This window comes from Ostrinia furnacalis, unplaced genomic scaffold (assembly GCF_004193835.3).
Source record: "Ostrinia furnacalis isolate ACB-3 unplaced genomic scaffold, ASM419383v2 OfSCF1353, whole genome shotgun sequence".
NCBI lineage: Eukaryota > Metazoa > Arthropoda > Insecta > Lepidoptera > Crambidae > Ostrinia > Ostrinia furnacalis.
In genome coordinates, this window is record NW_021131592.1 from 533689 (window position 1) to 555517 (window position 21829).

The 21829-nt window shown below is 35.8% G+C and overlaps 1 protein-coding gene across 6 annotated transcripts in view; it reads left to right on the forward strand.

Moving 5' to 3' along the window:
- The window catches only part of Myo61F (unconventional myosin 61F), a 61636-nt gene that overhangs the window by 23845 nt on the left and 15962 nt on the right, over positions 1-21829 (forward strand). For all 6 annotated transcript variants that reach the window (XM_028304022.1, XM_028304023.1, XM_028304025.1 and 3 more), the window contains 5 exons: positions 13113-13269; positions 15942-16057; positions 17473-17543; positions 19023-19414; positions 19973-20185. In XM_028304022.1, coding sequence (XP_028159823.1) covers positions 13113-13269; positions 15942-16057; positions 17473-17543; positions 19023-19414; positions 19973-20185 — 949 coding nt within the window. The remainder of the gene's footprint in view (positions 1-13112; positions 13270-15941; positions 16058-17472; positions 17544-19022; positions 19415-19972; positions 20186-21829) is intronic.

The following is a 21829-nucleotide window of genomic DNA, read 5'->3' on the forward strand; positions in this document are numbered from 1 at the left end:
TAGAGATGTCAAGATTTATCCACTAACTAGATAAATAAGCAGTCTCTACAAGCTATAAAATAATCTAAAAACAATAAACAAATGGCCTACAAAACATGTATTTTACCTGCATCGTTAAGAATTACTTATTTTAAATCCAACTTGCCTTATTCACCAAAATTTGGTACAAGATTCCTTGTCCTTTTACCATTGTCCATTCTTGTCTCTATGTGTATAGCTCATTGCGAAAAGTAGTCGCCTCTTAAGCAGGGTACTCATCTAGCCGTGTACCTAGCATGTAATGTATCAGATACTGTATCAAGTGAGTACATAGGTAGGCACGAGCCCGCTTCGAGCTGCTCGCGCGTGGTTCGCAGGGAGATCGCAGCGACCCGCCGAGTGGCGGTATCACTGCGAGCACAAAGGCGTCTCGCAGTAGGATCCAGGAGCTCGCAGCTAGATACGCGATGACCGTGGACGAATCTTAAACTCACTTGAAGGTTGGACACGTTACATGCTACGTTACGTGCTACATGGCAGGTGAGTACCCTGCCTTACAGGCTACATATAGGTTTGAATCCCACCTAGAGCTAGCTAGATACCTAAAATTCAAATGAGTTGTTTTAAGAAACTTATGATTATGGTCAAATTAGATGCAGAATTGCAGATATGTAAATAAATTATCCTAAACTTTTATAATACATACATAAAAAATGCAGTTACATCAGATTGAAACGTGCGAAACATAAATTAGCAAACGCCTTTCAACAAATTCGAATTCTTGATTTCAATTCCGAAAGCCATAATGTCGAAATTGAATTAATTAAATTACAATCGAGATGCAACGCTCTTTGATAACGTTCTGAATTATTTTATACTTAAATCGTTGAGGATTTGCAAGAGTGTTGCATAAAGAAAGACCTTGTGTATTTATTTTTGGCTCTATTTAGCCTACATGGTTTCGTATTTCAATTTCGGCGACGAACTTGTCGATTTAAAGGGCTCTAGTTCGCTTTTCGTCATAATAGGGTATTGTTTGGAACCCACTCTTGAGAGGTGAGCGGTGTTTTAAAAAAATGCTTTATTTATACGAATAATATACCTCCCTACTTTTAGGGACTGTGAAAGATTTAAGATTGAGAGAAGCTACAGAAACAGAAAAAAAATCGAGTGAATATTAAAAATAACATTAGGTACAGTTTGTTTGTAAAAAGTTGTATCTGAAACCACAGAACTGATTTTAAAACTTCTTTGACCATGAGATTGAGAAAGCTAAATTTTTCATGAATGCTTTAAATTTCACGCAAGCGAAGACGCGGGTAAAAGCTAGTCAACAATAAAATTCCTTAATCCGATACCCACTCCACTATAATCGTCCAAATCGATTTCTAAAAACAACATATTCTTGTTTAATTACTACTAATTCTTGGAATTACTCGTTCGAATTAGGTATGAATTAATTAAACGGTATAATAATATTGGATTTTTTGTGGAGACAAAAAAGTGACGTTTGAAAGAAATATAAATAAGTAAATACCTAGTTGAATCATTTTTTATTCTTCAAAAATACTTAATAATTCACTTTGCTAAAGAGAAAATAAATAAAATAGCTTTTAATGTTTATATTATTTCTACGTAACTTTATAATGATATCTATCAGGCTTTGGGTTCGTCTACGAACATGGGCCTCCTCTAAAACCTTCAATCAACTTCTGTCCCCGGCCACTTGCATCCAGTTTATGCCAGCTTGTTGCCGGATGTCATCTGTCCATCTTTTAGACGGTCTTTCTCTGCCCCGGGTGTCTCCACTCCAAGGTCTTTCTGGCCCTGCGGTTCATCCGTATTCCGTGCAATGTGTCAAAGTCAAAATCAAAATTTCTTTATCTATAAAGACTATTTATGTATAATAGTACTTACAAATCGACAAATATTTTGCTCCTAAGGAGCCTGCCTCTACATGTCGCATAATCTTTACCGCACCAGCGCTTCGAGACCAACATTTGGCAAGTGCTAAGAAGAAGCACCGCGACCGCAACAAACAAGTGTCCTGCTCCATTTATGGCTCTCAATCTCTCCCACTACCTCGCTTTAAAATCACTATTTAGAAAATATTACGTCAAAGTAACTTAATACTGTGATTACGCGTCCAATTACAAGTGACACTTCCCTAAAGCCTTGAGGTGGAACAACGAAACTAGAGCCAGATACGTCAGCTATGACACAACCGGTTCTCTTTGTGAGGAGTCAGCTGGGCAAAGGCCTTTAGAGAGAAAACAGACGACTTCACGTCAAGCTAGATAATGTAGCATACTACAAAAGTCAAACCACAAAATAGACGTCAAACTAGAAAAATATCCATTGAACCACTTTCTCTTATCTCAGCTTTTCAGGCAAATAGTTTAAGTGTTCCGAAATTACTATAAATACCTTTAATTTTGGAGGAGGGTTTCTTCTGAAAGTATGTAGATGACACCTTCATAATTCAGTGTCCTCGTTTTGTCTGGTCTGTCATGTCAGTCCAGTTTTCAGAGGTTTGCGAGATTCATCGGACTTATTTGTTTGAAAGATAGTCGAAGTCTGTTCATTCAAAATACATTACTTATGCATGTTATGTATAATTTCTTATCAAACTCACTGTACTATCACGAACAGTTACTTACCTAGCAAGTACCACGAACAATGTGGTGCCTCAACAAAGTGGCTAGGTCGCTAACGGTCGAGACCTATCGTTTAATAGACTATGTTTTCAAACAATCGCCGTTTCTAGTAACCACATTACTTTCACCGTCAGTAATGCTACATTATTCCTATGTGATACATTAGACGAGAGGTTTTACAGGAAAGTTAAAAAGTCACAGTCAAGAGAACTTCAGAGAGGCACGGGACTATTCCCACCTCTGGTTCCCACCAATGCAACTCCTGTGTAGCCAGGATCTACAGCTTGACCGCCCAAAAAACCCAAGTCATTAAGGCCACGTTTGTCCCGAAGGGAAGGGAAAATTCAGAATTTACTCACATCAGACCATACAATTTTATTTATTTGCAAAATAGCACCTATAATAAATACATAAAATAACCCAGTGCTTGAAATACCTACTATCTTCTGTAATAGTGGACTTGACAAACTTGACATTATTTACGACTTCTTCCAATTGGAATCTGGAATGAATAGGCAACAAAATATAATTCAATTTCAATGGGACCCCCTGCCCGAGACCCTACTTCTTGTGACCCATAGACAAGTGACAGCGCATTAGCATTCACGAGCAGGCGTAGACAATAACAAATGCAAATGAGACCCAAACCGGCGGCTAACGGTGTGCGCAGGAGTTGGCTTGACGACAGTTTGTCTATTTATTAAACTAGTTTCAGTCGGTGGCTTCGTCTGCCAGAAACCCTTATTATTTTTATAAATGTTACTTCGTATTCTAACATCAACAATCTGCTTGTGAAATTATACCTACCTTCAAAATCGGTCAACCCATTTTTTGTAAGTAGGCTTTTACACGTCCCAGTATTAACCCTACCACTGTTTCAGGACAATAAATGTGCCAGTGCTGAAAACAAGCAACGCAAGAAACTCAGTCACTATTTTAGAGATTTAAAAATCAGATCTTATGTAGAGTTGCTATTAATTCAACCAAAATGTATGGAATTATTTCACGCTCACAATATTCCTGTACAAAAAGCCTTATAAATATGAGCATTACACCAACAGACATTTCAATTTTATTTATTTCTATAGTAGACCAACTAATACGTCAGCTGTTACTTCGCTTCGTTGATTTATGTCTTCATCATAGTGATCATAGCTTCACAATGTTGACTTTTCAAATTCAATAAAGGAAAGCAAAACAACATAAACTTGTAGAGACAGTCCATTCACGAAATTTTTCATTTTTTCGAACACTACCTTCACGAAACAAAGCCTTCGCCACCTGACAGGAAAGCCATCAATAAAGCAGTGTGTTTTCTCCATTAGCACAAATAAAAACCGCTCCCAGCTGTAAGCTTGGTCATAAACAAGAAAGTCGTCAGTCTATGTAATCGGTTAATCCAAGACTCTAGAAGTAGAGAAATCCTCGTTTCTAATGACATCATGGTAATAATAAAGAGCTGGGGTTACCATAAAAGGTCAGGTTATCAGGATATAGTTTTGAAAAGCATGTGGCAAATTAAAAACAAGTTTTCATGGCTTATGCCCGCAAAATTTTTGTTCTTCTTTATCAATTTTATTGAACTCTATTTTTGAGATGTTTTGTATCTGAAAAAAATAGTAGTTATACGTAAGTTATGTTTTGTTCTGAATGGAAAGAAAATCAAGCTATTGACGTCTTCTATTTCTGGTGGGTAGTTGTAATTAAATATAATAACATTTAGCAATAAACAAATGATGTGCTATCGATTTTAAATGACCTAAGGTACAGGTCTACCTACTCGAAGATCGCGTAACAATTGATTTCTATTGTCTCGATTTGCGAGGCTTGAAAGGGTAGGAAAAGAAGCACTTAAAAAATTTTCTACAGCATCAATAAAATAAAAAGTTGTTTGGTTTCTTTTTCTCTGACCCCCAATATAAATGGCTAATGCTTAATTTTGTCTGCACGATTTGATTAGCTACATTCGCTTTCAGACTAATGGACAAATAAATCACTCGATAACCAGTTTATTATGTAAGGAGAAAGGATATCCAGACAGACAGACGGTCGAATATTTTATTGAATCAATAATTAATCGATTGCAGGAAACGAATTAAAGAAACCGTTCTTTTGTCGGCCATTTGCCGGCATCTTAAATGGGATGTTTAATTGATGTATCAATTCGATCCGGCAATACATTCTAATGCATTACGATTTGCTTGTGCAGACGAGGGCATATCAAGCTACCCTGTGGCTTCTTATTCCGTTGTTATAGATGCGTTTTTGCTACAATTTTTTTTATAATCTGATGCCGTCCAAGTGCGCACTAAGTGGTAAAAAAATAATCAAATGAATGAGTGATATTGATGACATACAGATAATACAGAAAGATGGACACAACTGCCCTTTTTTTAGGAGGCATGAAGACAAAAAATTGTCATGGTAAAGTTTGGCAAAAGAGAGAGAGAGTTAAATGATTTATTTATTTGTTTATTTATTTATTAAAGACGCAAAACAGATTAGGGGAACCTGTTGAACCTTGGACAGAGTTGTACCTAAAACAATTGTATATATTTTTTAAATTATGAGGTTTTATGAAAAGTTGTCTAGGGTATTACATACGTTATTTGTCAACATTAACGTGAAGTTAGCTAAGATTCGCCGACGCCGTGCAAGTACAAGAAAAAATGGTAATTTAATATTTTACACTGACGCAGTGAGATTTTGGAGGTTTACTTCATGTCAATTTATGAAAAATGTTGCATGTTTGACAAAACGGTTATAGTTAGAACATAATCTTTATATATCTAGCTACTGGACGATATGAGTTTCAGATCCTAAGCTCAAATGGAAGTGGGTTTATTAAGCTTATTAAGTGAAGTAGTCGTAATGTTGTACCTTGACCACCCAACTAGCGATGAGTACCTTGGTCACTGATTTTCATTACGTTTTAATGAGAATTTTATTGTACTAAAAAAAACATATTATACTGTTATAGAAACAATGCCCCGAAGACCTCAAAATAGCAATTTAAAGTCTGTTTTTGATATATTTTTTTTAATTTCTAATGTTTTTTTAAATTTACGTTTAATGTATCTTCATATGACTTTTTTAAGATTATATTTGTTGATAAAGCGGTTTTAATGGATATTTTGCTAGAATTTAAGTTAAATGATAAGAAATAAAAAAATCTAGATTGAAAGTTAAAGCCACTCCAGCGCGTATTTTGTCCTACACGACATAACATTATCAACATTCAACAAAATTTTCTAGAAAAAATGTTGAATATTGTCATATTTTTGTTGATTGTGTAAGGCTAAACATGGACTGGAGAGCCGGCTTAAACTTAAGTGATTTGTTGCCAAAAAATTGTGAAAAATAAATAGTACAAAAAATATGGATGAGGATCTTTTTTAAAAAATACTTTTACTTAGATATTGTTGCTAATAACTGTAATAATTGGTATTTCAAATAATAATTTAACAGAAAATTAACAAATTGAAGCGAATATAAGCATTTATTTAAATTTAAATGGGTACAAAGTACACGGTCCAAGGTACATCTGGTTTGTTGTACCTAGGACAGTTTTCCCTTTTTTTTTCTAGCAGCTAGTATGCCCAAATTGTTAAAATTATACCCAATTTTATGAATGATTTATGTAGTTAATTAAATGATCTTTAAATATAACTGCACTAGACAAGTTTAACTATCACCATTATTTTTCAAAAAATCAAAATTCTAAAAACTGGCCTAAGTACAACAGGTTCCCCTACAATTAAAATTTCACAAATTGTATAGCACGTAAACTTATGGGCTAAATTTAAATTTTTCTTTAAACTTCTTTTTTCTTTTAGCATAAAAAAACTTATTAAAACCTGCTAGTAAGCCAGCCGCTGTTTTAAAACAGCTTTTGTATTCGGGTGAAAGCTGCTAAAAATTTTACACCTTGATAAAAATTGGATACAGCACCGTTAATCAAAAATCCTGGCAACTTTCCCTTTCTCAAATATTTGACAGCCATATTCGTCAAGGAAGGACTGTGGGTGGGTCTTGCTTGACATAGTTTCGGCTTGGACGGACTGCAATACCGTTACATCGCACTGGACAAGAAAATTTCCTGGAATTCTTGCTTTCGGCAATATTCCCGACAGCACATCACTGGGCATGTCACAATTTTGACACGGATCTTGTCGCAAACATAAAAGATTGCAATGTATGCAGATAATACCAAACTTTCCTGAAAATCGCAGTAATACCTATTGCCGGTTGCATATAGCTTGTCATTACACAATTTTGTTTCTAATGGTCATGTTTATGCATATTTATTTTATATATTATCAATGTAGGTACTTGTACTTCTCGGGATTCAAGGGAGTTTTGCATGGGAATATAAGCAATATTCCCAGAAATTCATCACTGGTCTTGACACAGTTTCGGAAGGGCCGGGTGCGATGGATGTCCACTAAGTGATTGTGGCACGCAACTGGAACTTTTTTAAGTAGAAACGCTAGTAGCACATTGTTTATGAATTCGGCGATTTGTGTGCGTTGATTCAACCCTAGTGTCAATATTTATACTGCCCTAAGCGTCTGACATTTTGGTTCACAGCTTTTAACTGCTCTTCTCCAAAGAATGTCGTCTTTTCTTGTAAAGGATCTTTTTCTTCCCGAACCCGCAGTTATTTCATGGGAGTATTTTTCCAAACTCTTAAAATCTCCACCACGTGACATCATAAAGTTAGCAGAAAGGCGCTGGACGCTACTAATTATGTATTCTGTGGCTAGACGCAGGCCGCTACCTACTAACCGATAAACATGGAAATCATTGGGGGAGGCTTATGTTCAGCAGTGGACGTCCTATGGCTGAAATGATGATGATGATGATAATGAAAATCTCAACCGCAGCTCAAGACTGGGTTTTGACTGACAAAATAAATTCTTGAATCCCATTTGGTGAAATCCAGTCTTGAATTTCGTCGTATAATACGTGCCTCAGATAATTACAACCACATTCGCCTGAAAGAAATTTCGTCACGGAAACCGAGTACAAACTGTACTTAGTCTTCTAGGACCTCTTACGAAAGTCTCTAAGAGTAACTTCCTAGTACAGTTTGCTTGTGGTAAATTAGAGAGGATCGCGCTCTTACAATGGACACTAAATAAATGACTTGAAGATGACAATACAGTTAAGAAGTGTAGATATTAGGGTGGTCCTTATTCCTACGAAAAAAAAATTTTTTTCTTATATTTTGCGGGGCACCACGTAATTTGAATATACAACGTGTCCCAAAATTCAAGGATAAGCCGGCGCCGCAGTGTGGACATAGTCATGACTGCTTTAGGAAAAATAAGAAAAAAAATCTATCTCAATTATTTTTTAAGTTACACAATAAATTATGAAATTCGTCGAAAATTGACACCCTATACCATATGAAAGTCTTTCATTATTTTTTTTTTAATTTTTAAAAGACATTTAGGGGTCGCTACCAAGGTTTGAATTTTAAGTAAAAACAAAATCTGTATTTGTTAGATTCATTTATTTTTAAAGCCAAAGCCAAATAAAAATATTACAAAATTATTGTTGTTGCTATGAACTAAGATATTATGTACAATGTACATATTTGAATCAATTATTTTTAAGATATAAGAGTTTACTTGTTAGTATCTCGACGCGTCGGTACCATGGTCGGTATAGAAGAGGGGTTGAGGGGAGAAGGGGACAAGAAGCCATTGTCTATTCTATCTATGCGATGTTCATTTGCACGTAAAATGTGATATAAACACTTAAATAAAACATTTATGAAACCATGATTTAAGATTTTCAAAGCTTTTGTAAATATTTTGACAGCTGGTAGCGACCTCTAAATCTTAACTAAAAAAAAAAAACAAAAAAAGCTAATTTCATATTTAGAGGCATATAATCGAATGAGAAAGTGCCCCGGGGATAATTCAAAAGTCGAAAAATAAGGACCACCCTAGTAGATATATTTTGTAATTCCACCTCAAAATTCAAACAACATCATTCAGGTAAACGAAAAGAAACAGTTTTAACGCGCGCGTTAAAGTTAATCCGCTAAGTTTAGCCAGACCATATTTAGACGAAAGGTGATTGACTCCGATCGATTTTGGTAAAGCGGGAACGGTGCGCATGCGACGGATGCGTAGCGATTTATGTTGCTTTTGAAGTATAATCGATGGGTTGAAAAGAAAAATTAAGTCCTATTTGAACTCATTGAACCGTTTCCTTACAATATAAATAAACTATTGAATAGTAGGTTAACTACCAAGTCCATAAAACAAAATTTGTATCGAAGCTGTAGGTAATATCTGAAACTTCTCGTCGTACGATTTAGTTAATTATTTCATAAAGAAAGAATCCAATGAAAAAAGCTGCACTAAATCAGAAGTGATAGAGGCTACTTTTTACAGAAATACATTCTGAGAGATATTAAGCTATATTAAGTGTGTCAGGCGAATTTCTTTATTAGTCCTGTGTTATACAACGGAATAAGAACACGTATCGCTTCTTTTTGATATAGCAGTTCTTGTCACAAAACAATTAAGAATTTCAAGTATGTTAAACATACATAACTAACCGTTAAGGTATTGTGTCTTAAATCTCTATTCATTCGTGTTACATGAGTAGGTAATTTATTAAGGAAATGCCTAAGCTATTTGCACTACAACAAACAACTTACGCATTTAATTAATCATGTACACACACGTCAACAACAGTCATTCCAAACTTTATTTAGATGCTATATGCAGTAAGTAAATACAGGAAAACTTAATAAGGCACTGGCTCTCCTCGATTAGAGATGACGTCATCTAAACATGTATCAGATGTCATATTTAACCTTAGTGGCCACAAAGGCCTTATTTAGGCCTGTATTACTATAGTATGTATTATAGTACGACAAAACTCTATTCGATTCAGCCATGGTTTCAAGTCATTACTAGATATTGGGAACCACATAAGGGGAGGCGCAAAGACCTTTAAAGGGGACGTAGGCCATATGTGTACTTAAGTATAAAAAACCTGCGACCGCTGAGAGAAATGCATTCCAGACTGCTCGATACGACCAATAAATAATCTTGACTGGAGGAGGGGGGCGTGGAATATTTTGTATGGTCGAAAGGGGGTGCGTCTCAAATAAGTTTGGGAACCAATGATATAGATCAATCAATCATAGGACAATATTAGACTTGAGTTGTGAGCGTCTAAATAAATCCATCTATAAACACTTCCACACTCATATTATAAAGGCGAACAAAAGTAACTCTATCTTTTTGTTACCTTTTCATGCTAAAGTCACTGAACCTTTCAAGAGGTTTGGGCAGTATATCCCAGTTTTTGAAAGGGGAAAACTCGCACGGTAGTAGACTGACATTCGATTCGAAGGATTTGATTAACTAGTTTTACAATAAACTTCTATCATGCAAAACGTCAGATTGCTTAATTCGTTTCTCGCTGACTTAACATCATATTTGCATGCGACATGCCTCCTCCAATCCATTAATCGTACGTTTGGCGCCATGATGTCACGCATCCTTATTCTGACACTGACACTAATCGTGTATCCCTCACCTACTCAGCGGACTCAGCCCACGCGGTTTAAATGGCACTTGTTCTGAATTCTATCTAAAAATATGTAAATAGCTTCAGGATAGAACTACTTAGTTTAGAATGCAATCCACACAGGAACTTCCAAGTTCCAGTCTTCCAAATCTGACCTGTAATCAGCACCTTCAGCTTAATCATCACTTTGTATTAGGTAGGTAGGTACTCGTAAGATGCAGGCCTAGAGTTTCTCCGTTTTAGGTAAACAAAGCTCTTCTTTCAAATCAAATCTTGAAATTATGAAGATCATCATCATTCTCAATACCATCGTATAGTGGAACATTAATTCCAAAGATAAAATATCCTTTTTAGAAGTTAAAAAAATATGAAAATTGGAACTTTGTTTCAATCAAATACGTTTAAGCATCATTCAAACTTTTTTTTTCTTCCCTTTGAGAAGTTGTAAATATTTGAGACTATTGAAACATTATCATGGTTCAATCAAATACCATTAGAGGCTCACTCCAACTCGAATCGTCCCACATTGTGTAATGTCATGATATTTGCAGCCGAATGTCATGAAAGTTGACATTCACAAATACCACCGCAAGTCGTTTGCTGTCCCGAGCGTGCGGTGTGGTTTCCCTGCGGCTTTATGTTAAGGCTCACATACAAAACGAAGTTTTAAACTCGATTAAGGCTGAGTTGCATCACCTTACTTTAACCGTAACTATAACCATAATCAGTGTTTTTGTGTGGAGTTTGAGGGATTTATGACGTTTGTTAAAGTTAAAATAAGATGGTGCAACCCAGCCTAAGTAAATCCCATTTCAACAGTTTTATGTGGTTTTATCTAAGAAATCAGTGGCGTAGTAGGTAGGTGACTTTTTCATCATGGTGACTGAACCGTCTTCATTTTTGTAAATTTCGAGCTAACTAATTAGATATGGGGTAACTAAAATACGCTTCTTTTTCTATTTTTGAGAGTTAACTAGTTTACATAATAACTACCCACTCTTATTACAAAACGTAATTAAATATTTAAGTTTTAAAGTTTAGTGTAGATACGAGTAAGTAAGTACCTACATTGTTCACTACATAACTCACTTTCAATGTGCATTCAACAAATACTTTTACAAACAAAAATATCTTTTTACCAATTAGGTAAATGCTGTGCTATAACATTACATTTTCACAATAATTAATACGAAAAACAGTTTAGTAAATTAAAAAACAAAACTGGTCTCTCTTGTCGCTTCTAATGCAAAATAATAATAATAACATTTGCTTCATAAGTTAACTGTTATTTTTGTTTTTTACAAACTGAAACGATAAGTTAATAATAGTACTTACGCATGCCATCCTAATCTATTTTACAATACTAGCTTTTGCCCACGGCGTCACCCGCGTGAAGTTTAGTTTGACACAGGTCGTCATAAATTATAGCCTATTGTTATTCTGGGTTATAAACAATACTGTAAAGGTTCATCAAAATCCGTTCAGTAGTTTTACATGAAAGAGTAACAAACATGTTAACATCCATACAAACTTTCGCATTTATCGTAATATTAGTAGGTATTGCCTGTTAATTATAAATCCATCGGTATGATTTTATTTGTTTGTTTACATTACAGTAATTTCTCCTTATTTATTTACTTTCCTCTAGGATGTTAATTAGTGTTAGAACTCATTATAAATGATAATTATTTCGCATAGTCTACTATTTTATTCATTGTCCAGTTAGTGTTCAAGTTCGCTGCAGTTATATTTATTTCGTCTGTATTTTATAGTTTACTAGCTTTCCGCCCGCGGCTTCGCCCGCGTGGAATTTTGTCTGTCACAGAAAAACTTTATCGCGCGCGTCCCTGTTTCAAAAACCGGGATAAAAACTATCCTATGTTCTTTCCCGGGACTCAAACTATCTCTATGCCAAATTTCATCAAAATCGGTTGCGAGGTTTAAGCGGGAAAGCGTAACAGACAGACAGACAGACAGACAGACAGACAGACAGACAGACAGACAGACAGACAGACAGACAGACAGAGTTACTTTCGCATTTATAATATTAGTTGGGATTGTTTGTTTTTCCACTTTTATGAAAATCTTTAAAAAAGTGATAGTGATGTGAAAATCTAAGTGACTGTTAAAAAAAATGGGTTACGCTAAAATGTGCACTCTTCGGAGAATTGAGACATTACGGTGGGTGATTACTACGAGTAAAATGTATCAGGAAAAACATCAATTTTAATGATAGAACAGATTTACTAATGCTGGCCGATAATCTTGTTTTTTAACGTTTTACGTGTTGAGCAAGAAACTTCTTGGATTTTTAATTTATTCTGCTGATTCTACAAAGAAAACGTCACCTTCAAATCGAGGTTTTGCCGTAGTACAACTTAATATTTTGTTAGCTGTGGTTTCGCTTTCTTTTTTTCTATCAGTAAATATTTTGGCGCGAAATAAACAGAGGAAGGGAAGTGAGGGATTTGTCATTCATCAAATTCAAACAGCTAGGGACTGGAATTCGCTGCCTGCTGCTGTATTTCCTGAACACTATAATCCGGGCGTTTTCAAGGCGAGAGTGAATAGGCACTTACAGGGCAGATATGTACCATCCTAGACTGCATCTCACTTAACACCAGGTGCGATTGCGGTCAAATACCTGCCTTGGCTAGCATAAAAAAAAAAAATCGATAAAGTTACCAAAAATTGGCGCGGACACAATCAAATCCATTTTTTCTTCAGGATCTTGCAGCCTGCCAGTGTCACTGCCAGTATACTTTTTGATTCCATTCAATTTTTCAAGTGACGTGAAATCATCTTTTTTTCTTCAAGACCTTACAGCCTGCCTGTGTCACTGCTACATACTTCTTGAAACAAAATTTCAAACGTCAAAAATTGGCGCGAAATTCAAAATTCTTTTTTCTTTTCCAGGGTCCTACGGCCGGTGTCAGTGCAAGGCGTGATGGAGCACGCGTTGCAACACCGCGAGCGCGTGGGCGTGCAGGATTTCGTGCTTCTGGAGGACTTCAAGTCGGAGGCGGCCTTCATAGACAACCTGAGGAAGCGGTTTAGGGAGAACATTATCTATGTGAGTTGCTTTTTTAGAGTAGGCGCACACCGTTGATTTTTCGTCGGCCGATAGTTTAGTCGGGCTGTTGATCAGTATGGGCATGTATGGGAGTGCGCACACTACGCCGATTCGATTTGGCCGATTCTTCATACAATTTGAAATCGGGCACAACTATCAGCCAACTAAAAATCAACGGTGTGCGCCTACTCTTAATTGTCTGTAGCAAAGGCATACATGCAAAACAACCTGTCAGAGGAAATGCAATTTATGAAAATAATTTGTAATGTTGGTCAAATATCACGTGCACGTGCCAAAATGATTACATCATAACGAAAACGATTAAGATTAGACTTTTATGCGATAAAGTACAAAATTAAATTCAACATTGTATAAGCTGGCTGGGTTACACCATCTTACATAGAGGACAAAAAATCTTACATTAACTTAATAAACGTCAAAAATCTTTCAAACTCCATACAAAACACCGGTTTTAATTTAACGTTATAGTTACGGTTAAAGTTAGGTGGTGCAACTCAGACTAACAGTATAAAATAACACTTTTGAGTCACTTTTGACTCAACATGGTCCATTAGAACGGGATAGCTCTACGTCTCCTACTGCTCTATTCTCTGCCTCCTTGCCTAAAGGTTGACTAATCCATATGCCCGGGCATAAGACCGCTTTCTTGGTTGACTATTGACTAATCCATATGACCGGCATTAAGACCGCACATTGAGTTTTGTTTGTAAATCATAAATGAACATGTCACTGCTGCTAAACATTGCAATATGCTATTAAGGTACCGCGTCGCCATGACATACTAATTAATCGTGATCTACTTTTTTGTACTCAGACTACACATTTTACTTGCAAAATGGTAACTTATTACAATGTCATAAGATACCCCAGTGTAAAGCTTGATGTGCCCACACTAATGATTAATTAAATAATCTTATCAAAATTAATTACGGTGGCGAGTGGCGACAGTGTTAAGGAACCAGATACAAATTACAGATCATTATCAAATGTACATTCTTTAATGATTAATTGGCGATATTGATCGACTTACTGGGCGTATTAAAGTTTACTTATTAATACTGTTTAAGTATTTTGAAAATTTTCACGAAAATGCCTTTTTCATCCTGATCACATTTAGTTTCTCAGACCAGAATGAGTACTTAAAAGAATATACAGTGTGAGTCACGTTAAAGTGTACATATGAAAATAGATGAAACTAGACCTATTTTTATCGACAAAAAAGGGGTCAAAAATTTTTTGAGATTTTTTTTAAATTTTTTATAGATTTTTTTTTCTTCCAATTACGTATTGTAAAGAAAACGTAATAACTTTTAAACTAAGCGGTATATCCTGATAAAATAAAAACAGTGATAATGCTAAATAACAGGCGATACTAAAAAAATACATAAAATACACAAAAATAGCCAACAAATAATAAAAAATGATACTTTTTGAAAAAAATCTGCTTAAAAATTCGTGTTTTTTTGGTTATTTCATAAATTTCTCCAAAAATGCCCCTATAACAGGTGGTTTTTATTGTTTTGTATTATTCTCTATCGTATTACCTTTGTAAAACCAAAAATTGCATGTCTCTATCCCTATCACAACATTTGCTATGATAGTTTGAACAAAGGCCTACCACAACATTATTCTCCTCTACAGGTAAGGACAATTTTAATTTTAACTAAAATGCTTATTTTACTTCATTTTAGAATGTTCTGCTAAAAGCATATTTTTTATGTTGCTAGCAAAAATTTTGTATCTTGCATCAAAGATAGGAAGGTGATTAATTTTTTCAAATATCTGCAACTAATAGGGAATCTGTAAAAAAAAAGAATTCTGAGAAAAGTCAACCCAAAAAAAAGATAAAAAAAAATTAAGCCACTAGGTCATGAAATTTGAAAAAATCACAAAATTAACGATAACTTCTAAACTACGAATAATCGTAAAACATACATGGGGGTGAAATCGATAGGTCTAGTCCTCACCTATCACCTGCCTTCGGCTTGACACCTTACAAGAAACACCCTGTATACTCGTAGGTACTATTGTTTTTACACCTCATCTTCTACAGGGTGTTAGGTAAATGGGTATATGAGCCAACACAAGCTCATGTTAACATGGTCATATAAATGGTATAATGAAGTCAGAAAATTGATATCTTCATTTTAATTATTTTAATTTTCATACAAATCGGATTTTATAAAATTTATTTTGTATGAAAATTAAAAAAAATAACATCATGATATCAAATTTCTGACTTCACCATACCATTTATATGCCTATGTTAACATGGGCTAGTGTCGGCTCATATACCCATTTACCTAACACACTGTAGAGTGGATAGACACAAGAAAGATGAGTTGATTTAGAGGCACTAAAAGAAAACAAAAAGATATAGTCTTTCGCTGCTTCTTCTCTGCTGCTCTGGCCCAGATTATTGTCCCGAAGGGGAATAACGGCGCTTAAGGAATAATACGCTCGTATTCACAAACGATCCTTGCTTAAGTGAAGCAGCAAATCGAACGCACAGCGTTGAATAGAGCTCTGTGATTGGTTCGTTTGTCACCCTTGGCGTCCACGTGCCTCATAGTAATGTTTGTGAATACGGGCGATAGCCATTTTGCAGAAAACAAATGACTTTTATGACTGAAAGATGTACTCTTTCGCAGACGTACATCGGCAACGTGCTGATCTCCGTGAACCCCTACAAGAACCTGCCCATCTACACCGAGGAGAAGATCAAGCTCTACTACAAGAAAGCCTTCTTCGAAGCCCCCCCTCATGTGTAAGTTGACCTTTATTGTTACACCAGCCGGGCTAGGATGCGCGCCGTGGTAAAATCTTATCGATGATTTTAAACGACAAATGTATGGGCTTATCACGTAAAACGATAAAAGTTTATCGTGGCGCGCATTCTAGGCCTGGTGGTCTGGTCACATGACAGATCTTGCCATGTTTCCCTGAAGAAGCAGCCCAGAAAGGCTATTTAGGGGTAAGAAGGAAGCTATCTAGGGAGACAAAGTAACATCCCATCCAATTTCCTATCGCTTCAAAGGGCGGGGCCTCCTTCCAAAACTTTCTTTGCTTTAACTGGGTCCACACTGTATAACTGCTTAAATTGAGACCTAATAGAGTTACGTAATAAAGCAATAAAGTATTGACTATTGAATACGCGATTTCAGAATTTAAAATGTTACGAATTTTGCTTTCTCTCCAGAAGGAGTTCTGCCAAGAACCCTCAAACCATTTTGTTTACCCTCTTACCTACTGCTCCCAATTTCTTAACCACTCGGTTCCCTCAATGCTATTAAAAAGCCAGGGCCTAACTCTTCTAATCTGGCATTTGGATTGGCAGTCCAGTTGTAAATCCAAGATACACAACAGTGGAAACGAGCAGTGTGATTAGTTTCTTCATAAAAATCTTGGGTTATCTGATTAAATATCATGCAAATTATGATGTTTGTGTCATTCACCCGACAGATGATCTACATCGAAAGTGCCCAAGCCTTCCACATTTTATCCGTATGCTATCAGCCAGCTGACTTGCTTAGCAGATAATTTAGTCATTACCACGATAATGGCACAATATCTGATGATATCACGATATAGTATTTAATATTGAGTGCAGACATGATATCAATTCGATAAAGTATTGGTGAATGCGCCTGAAAATGTACAAAAAATACTGAAAGTAAATAATTATTTTACATTTTACTTCTATTCAAAATCAATTATAAACGAGTAAATTGATTTGTAGAAAAGACCAATTCAATATTTAATTAAACAAAAAATTTTTTTTAAAGTAAAATGCCTTTCTCTTGTTTAAAAAAAACAGACAAGATATCGATAAAATTACGCTACTTCAACAAACTGTTTGGCCTTTAAGTAGGTACCTACTTCTTTTAATTCTATTACAATCGTTTAACAATAATACCTTAATTACAGTCCGAAAAGATTTTGGAAATCAAACTTTTTTATTAATTATTTATTAAAGGTTTGTTTCAGAAGGTATACGACCTATTTAGATTCATAATTAAAAGTAGACACTGGCCGGCGAGAATATTTCTAATTGGTTACAAATTACCTTATCGATCGTCTTTTGTAAATTGTTCTGTTTTTCGTTTTTATTTTCTTACCGATACTTGCATTCCATTCTCATTAACGGAAATATAGAAAAAAAAAAAATTCTGTCAATTGCAGATTTGCCATCGCCGACAACGCCTACCGCTCGCTGGTGTACGAGCATAGAGAGCAGTGTATCCTGATCTCAGGTAAATTAGTTAACTAGTTAACCTTAGATTAATAAAGCCAGTTAACTAAATTATTTTATTGCTTACTGTAGTACATGACACAACACAAAAAAATAATTGCACATCAAAGTAGTTAGATAGTGTTTTTAAACGGTTTGCTGTTGGATTGATGATTATTTATTTCAGCTTCAATATTCAGCAGACCAAAATATTATTCTGTGATCATACGCTTTAGGAGTCCTTTAATTTTCCTGTTTTATGAGGAAATCTATTTCTAATGATGAGTTTTAATAGAATCTATTCGTGTTGATGTTGTTTTTCCGCCATTAACACAAGCACAGCTGATGTTTATTTATTTTAAACTAGCTTTTGCCCGTGGCCTTGCCCGCGTATAGTTTTATTGATACTTGTACGTTAAAAATTATAGCATTACCTATAATGTTCACAATAAGATGCTCTTAAGCAAGTTAACTATATGAAAAATCTGGTCAGTACTTTTTGGGTTAAAGAGTAACAAATTCAATTTATCAATTCTCATAAACTTTCACATACCTACAACTACTATTTTATAGTAGGATAGTAGAATGACTAGTTTAAGTCTTTATTTATTTATTTAAAGCAGCGGTTCCCAAACTTATTTTGTCTACTGCCCACTTTGAGAATAAATTAATTTTAGCGCCCCCATTTGTAGTCGAGTGTCGAGTGCTCAGTCGGTGTCTAAGAGTCCTCCTAGTAGATGACGCCTCCCAAGCCTCTACACAACTTCCCGATTTTTTTTTCTGGGTCTCTTACCGCCCCCCTTTAAGCCTGCAGCGCCCGCAAGGGGACGTTATCGCCCACTTTGGGAAAGACTGATTTAAAGCTTGTGTGCACGTAAAACACGGTACATAAGGCGACCTTAATGCTATTCAGCATTCTCCTCCAGTCAACCTTAGGTCTACCTTGCAGGTACTCTATTTATACGAGTATGCTAAGCTAAGCAAAAAGCAGTATTTATTCATTATCTTATTTCTTATGGTTTCAACATGGCGATTGCTTTGTCAGATATAGTATCAAGATCCAAAACACTATTGTCCTGCTCTTAGTCATTCTTATCAATTTAGGTTATCATTCATGCTACCCATCTCCAATGGCGATCGTCTTCGGAATTACACACTATGAAGTAATAAATCAATTGCCTAATAATTATAATCAATTTTCACTAGTTTCAAAAAGTGAAAAATATGTGTCGGGTAATTTTTGATAAGTTAACTGACGGATTAATTAAAACTCTTGCATTTTTACCCAGGAAACATTCCCTGTTGCCTCTAGCCTATTATACAATTATTAAAAAGATTCATTATTTGCCTAGGCAGATAGTTCGAATTTCTAGTTTTTCCTGATGTTACCAACTGACTCCCAATAGTGTCTCGTAACGAAATAAAAACATCCATCTATTGTCACAAACTTTTGCCAAAGATCAAATCAAATCTTGAATCTTAACTAATTTTCTTCTAACAGGTGAATCCGGTTCAGGCAAGACAGAAGCGTCCAAGAAAGTGCTAGAATACATCGCAGCTAGGACCAACCACCTACGCAATGTCGAAAACGTCAAGGACAAACTCTTGCAAACGAACCCTCTGCTGGAAGCTTTCGGGAATGCAAAAACTAACAAGAACGATAATTCCAGTCGCTTCGGGAAATATATGGACATCCAGTTTAACTACGAAGGAGGTCCCGAAGGAGGGCATATCTTGAACTACCTTCTAGAAAAGTCCAGGGTTGTGAGCCAGATGACAGGGGAGAGAAACTTCCACGTGTTTTACCAGCTGCTGGCTGGAGGCAGCCCCGAGTTGCTCAGTCAGTTGAAGCTGCAGAATAGGCCAGAGGCATACAAGTACACTACTGATGTGGTAAGTTGATGAATGTAACATTTTGATCCCCCCGTATACAGTGTGTCAGGGCACGTAGTGATCAAACTTTAAGGGCACAATCTATGGACAATTTATAATTTTGTGAGAGATGGGACAAGCCCCAAATTTGAAGTTTTTTCATCGATAAAATTGTCCATAGATCACGCCCTTAAAGTTTGATTACTACATGCCCGGACACACTGTATTACATAGATTTATAGTTAGTACTTTATCATCAACATTCCTCTACAGTCCACTGCTGGACTATGCGCCTCCTCCACTTTAGTTTTAAAGCTCATATAAAATGTGACACAGGTTATTACAAAATTATTGAGAATTCTATTACATTATTTGCTATCGTCATACCTAATAATATAATTCATGAAAACCGCTAGCGCCCGATAAGCTTTATTTGTAATTCTAAAATTGTGGTCGTTATCATAATATTATTAAACTAACTAAATTAAAGTTACATTAAGTATTACTTTTAGAATTAGATCTTTCGATTGAGATATTCAGTTGGAGCTTGAATAACCAAAGTTTTTGTCCTTCTCCTAGACCTCCCCCCAAAGCCAGAAGAACGCCGATGCGGACCAGTTCCGAGTGGTCCAGGAAGCCATGAAGGTCATTGAGATAGGCCTTGAAGAGCAGCAGGCCATCTTCGAGATTGTGGCCAGTGTACTGCATCTAGGAAACGTTAAGTTCGTCCAGAACGACAAGGGATATGCTGAGATCCTGTCCCACGACGCCAACAGTGGAAATGTGGCTGAGGTAAAATGATGTCAGATTTGACATTAATTATTTTAAAATGTAAATTCTTTAACGTTTTGACTTTTGACCCCAGTTATCACAAAATTGATTTTGTTATGCATTAAGCGATGAAAATCCTCATAATTAATTTGGTCAGAACTTTCATCTAAAAACAGAACCATGCTAAAATGATCGTATTTATTAATATTGGTTGGTTTTGGCATTGTTACCTATCTGGGCATAGTAAATTGAGGAAAGGGAAAGACATGGTTTATTATTAAACACATAATTGTATGTGTGAGCTAAATCTGGGCCAAAGATAAAATTATCAATAAATCCTCTGATATTTTAAAGCAAAAGTATTAAATACTTAAATAAATTCATAATCTACCTTTAGTCCTTTGCCCTTGTCTGCATAATACCAAAGAAAATACCTATTATGAAACATATTCAAAAGAAATAGCTTATGTTATCCCTATCTGATCATTCATCTCTGCTGTACCGTACGGAGTTCCACAAGGCTCGTAACTAGGCCCATTGTTCTATATTGTTTATGTAAATATGAATACGTCTTCATTGCCATTGTTTTCGGTTCTAAGACAATCTGAAGTAATCATCGTATTGGTAGTGAACAGCCAAAATGACTAGTATTTGCTTTAGGTATAATTATTTGGATTTCGTCAATGTTTACTGAAATATGGTTTTGACTGACGTCATTGGGTGTACGATTAATATTCTCCCAAGAGATCTGAAATTTTTTCGTACGCCTTAAGCGCCTTTTAACTGCCTCTGTGGTCTAGTGGTAAGACCACCTTCAGACGCAGAGGTCCCGGGTTCGATTCCCAGTGGGGGCAGATTTTCGGTTTGGTTGGTGGTAGGGCTTGTTCTCAGTCCGCCTGGCTAGCTACCACCATCTTACCTAAGTCTGTCGCCATAACAACAATGTTAACAGCATTCAGGCAGCTAACTACCTCTAAAGGTACAATAGATAGCCAGTTCCTCCGTGGTTGAGGATTCCGAGTGAAGCTCGCTTCCACCTTCGGCCTGATTATCACTTACCATCAGGTGAGATACAGGCCAAGAGCTTTCTCGTTGTGGATATAAAAAAGTATTGTTCTAAGGCACGAAATTTGCGATATGCAAATGACATTTTTATGCAGTAAGTGGCCTTGCGTTTACAGTTGCAAAATGTTATTCGCAACACATCGTTATCACTTTAGTCACGGTTTAGGATATGTCGTAATGTTTCCTTCTATTGCTAATGTTTTTATCCGTTCAGTTATCACGACCGTCTGCATTAGTGTCGCTGATAGTCTTCCTTGGAAACTACATAAAATTGTAATAATTATTCACGTACATAGTTTCAACTTATACATTATCATCAATACCTTCATTACGTTATCCATAAAATGAAAGTCATGAAATCATGTCAAAATATTTATCAATTAATACCTAATTTATTCATTAAGGCAATGGAAGATTGGGTAACATTTAGAAGTTTCTAAGTAGAAAAAGCATGTTCTGAGAGACCCCCATATCTAATGGGCAATTTTTTTTATTTTATTCTAAAGGAAACAAACAGCTTGATTACTTACTTATCTCCTTTCGATTTCATAAGCACATTGAATCAACTTGATTACTTTGAAAATAATGTCATCCTTCAAT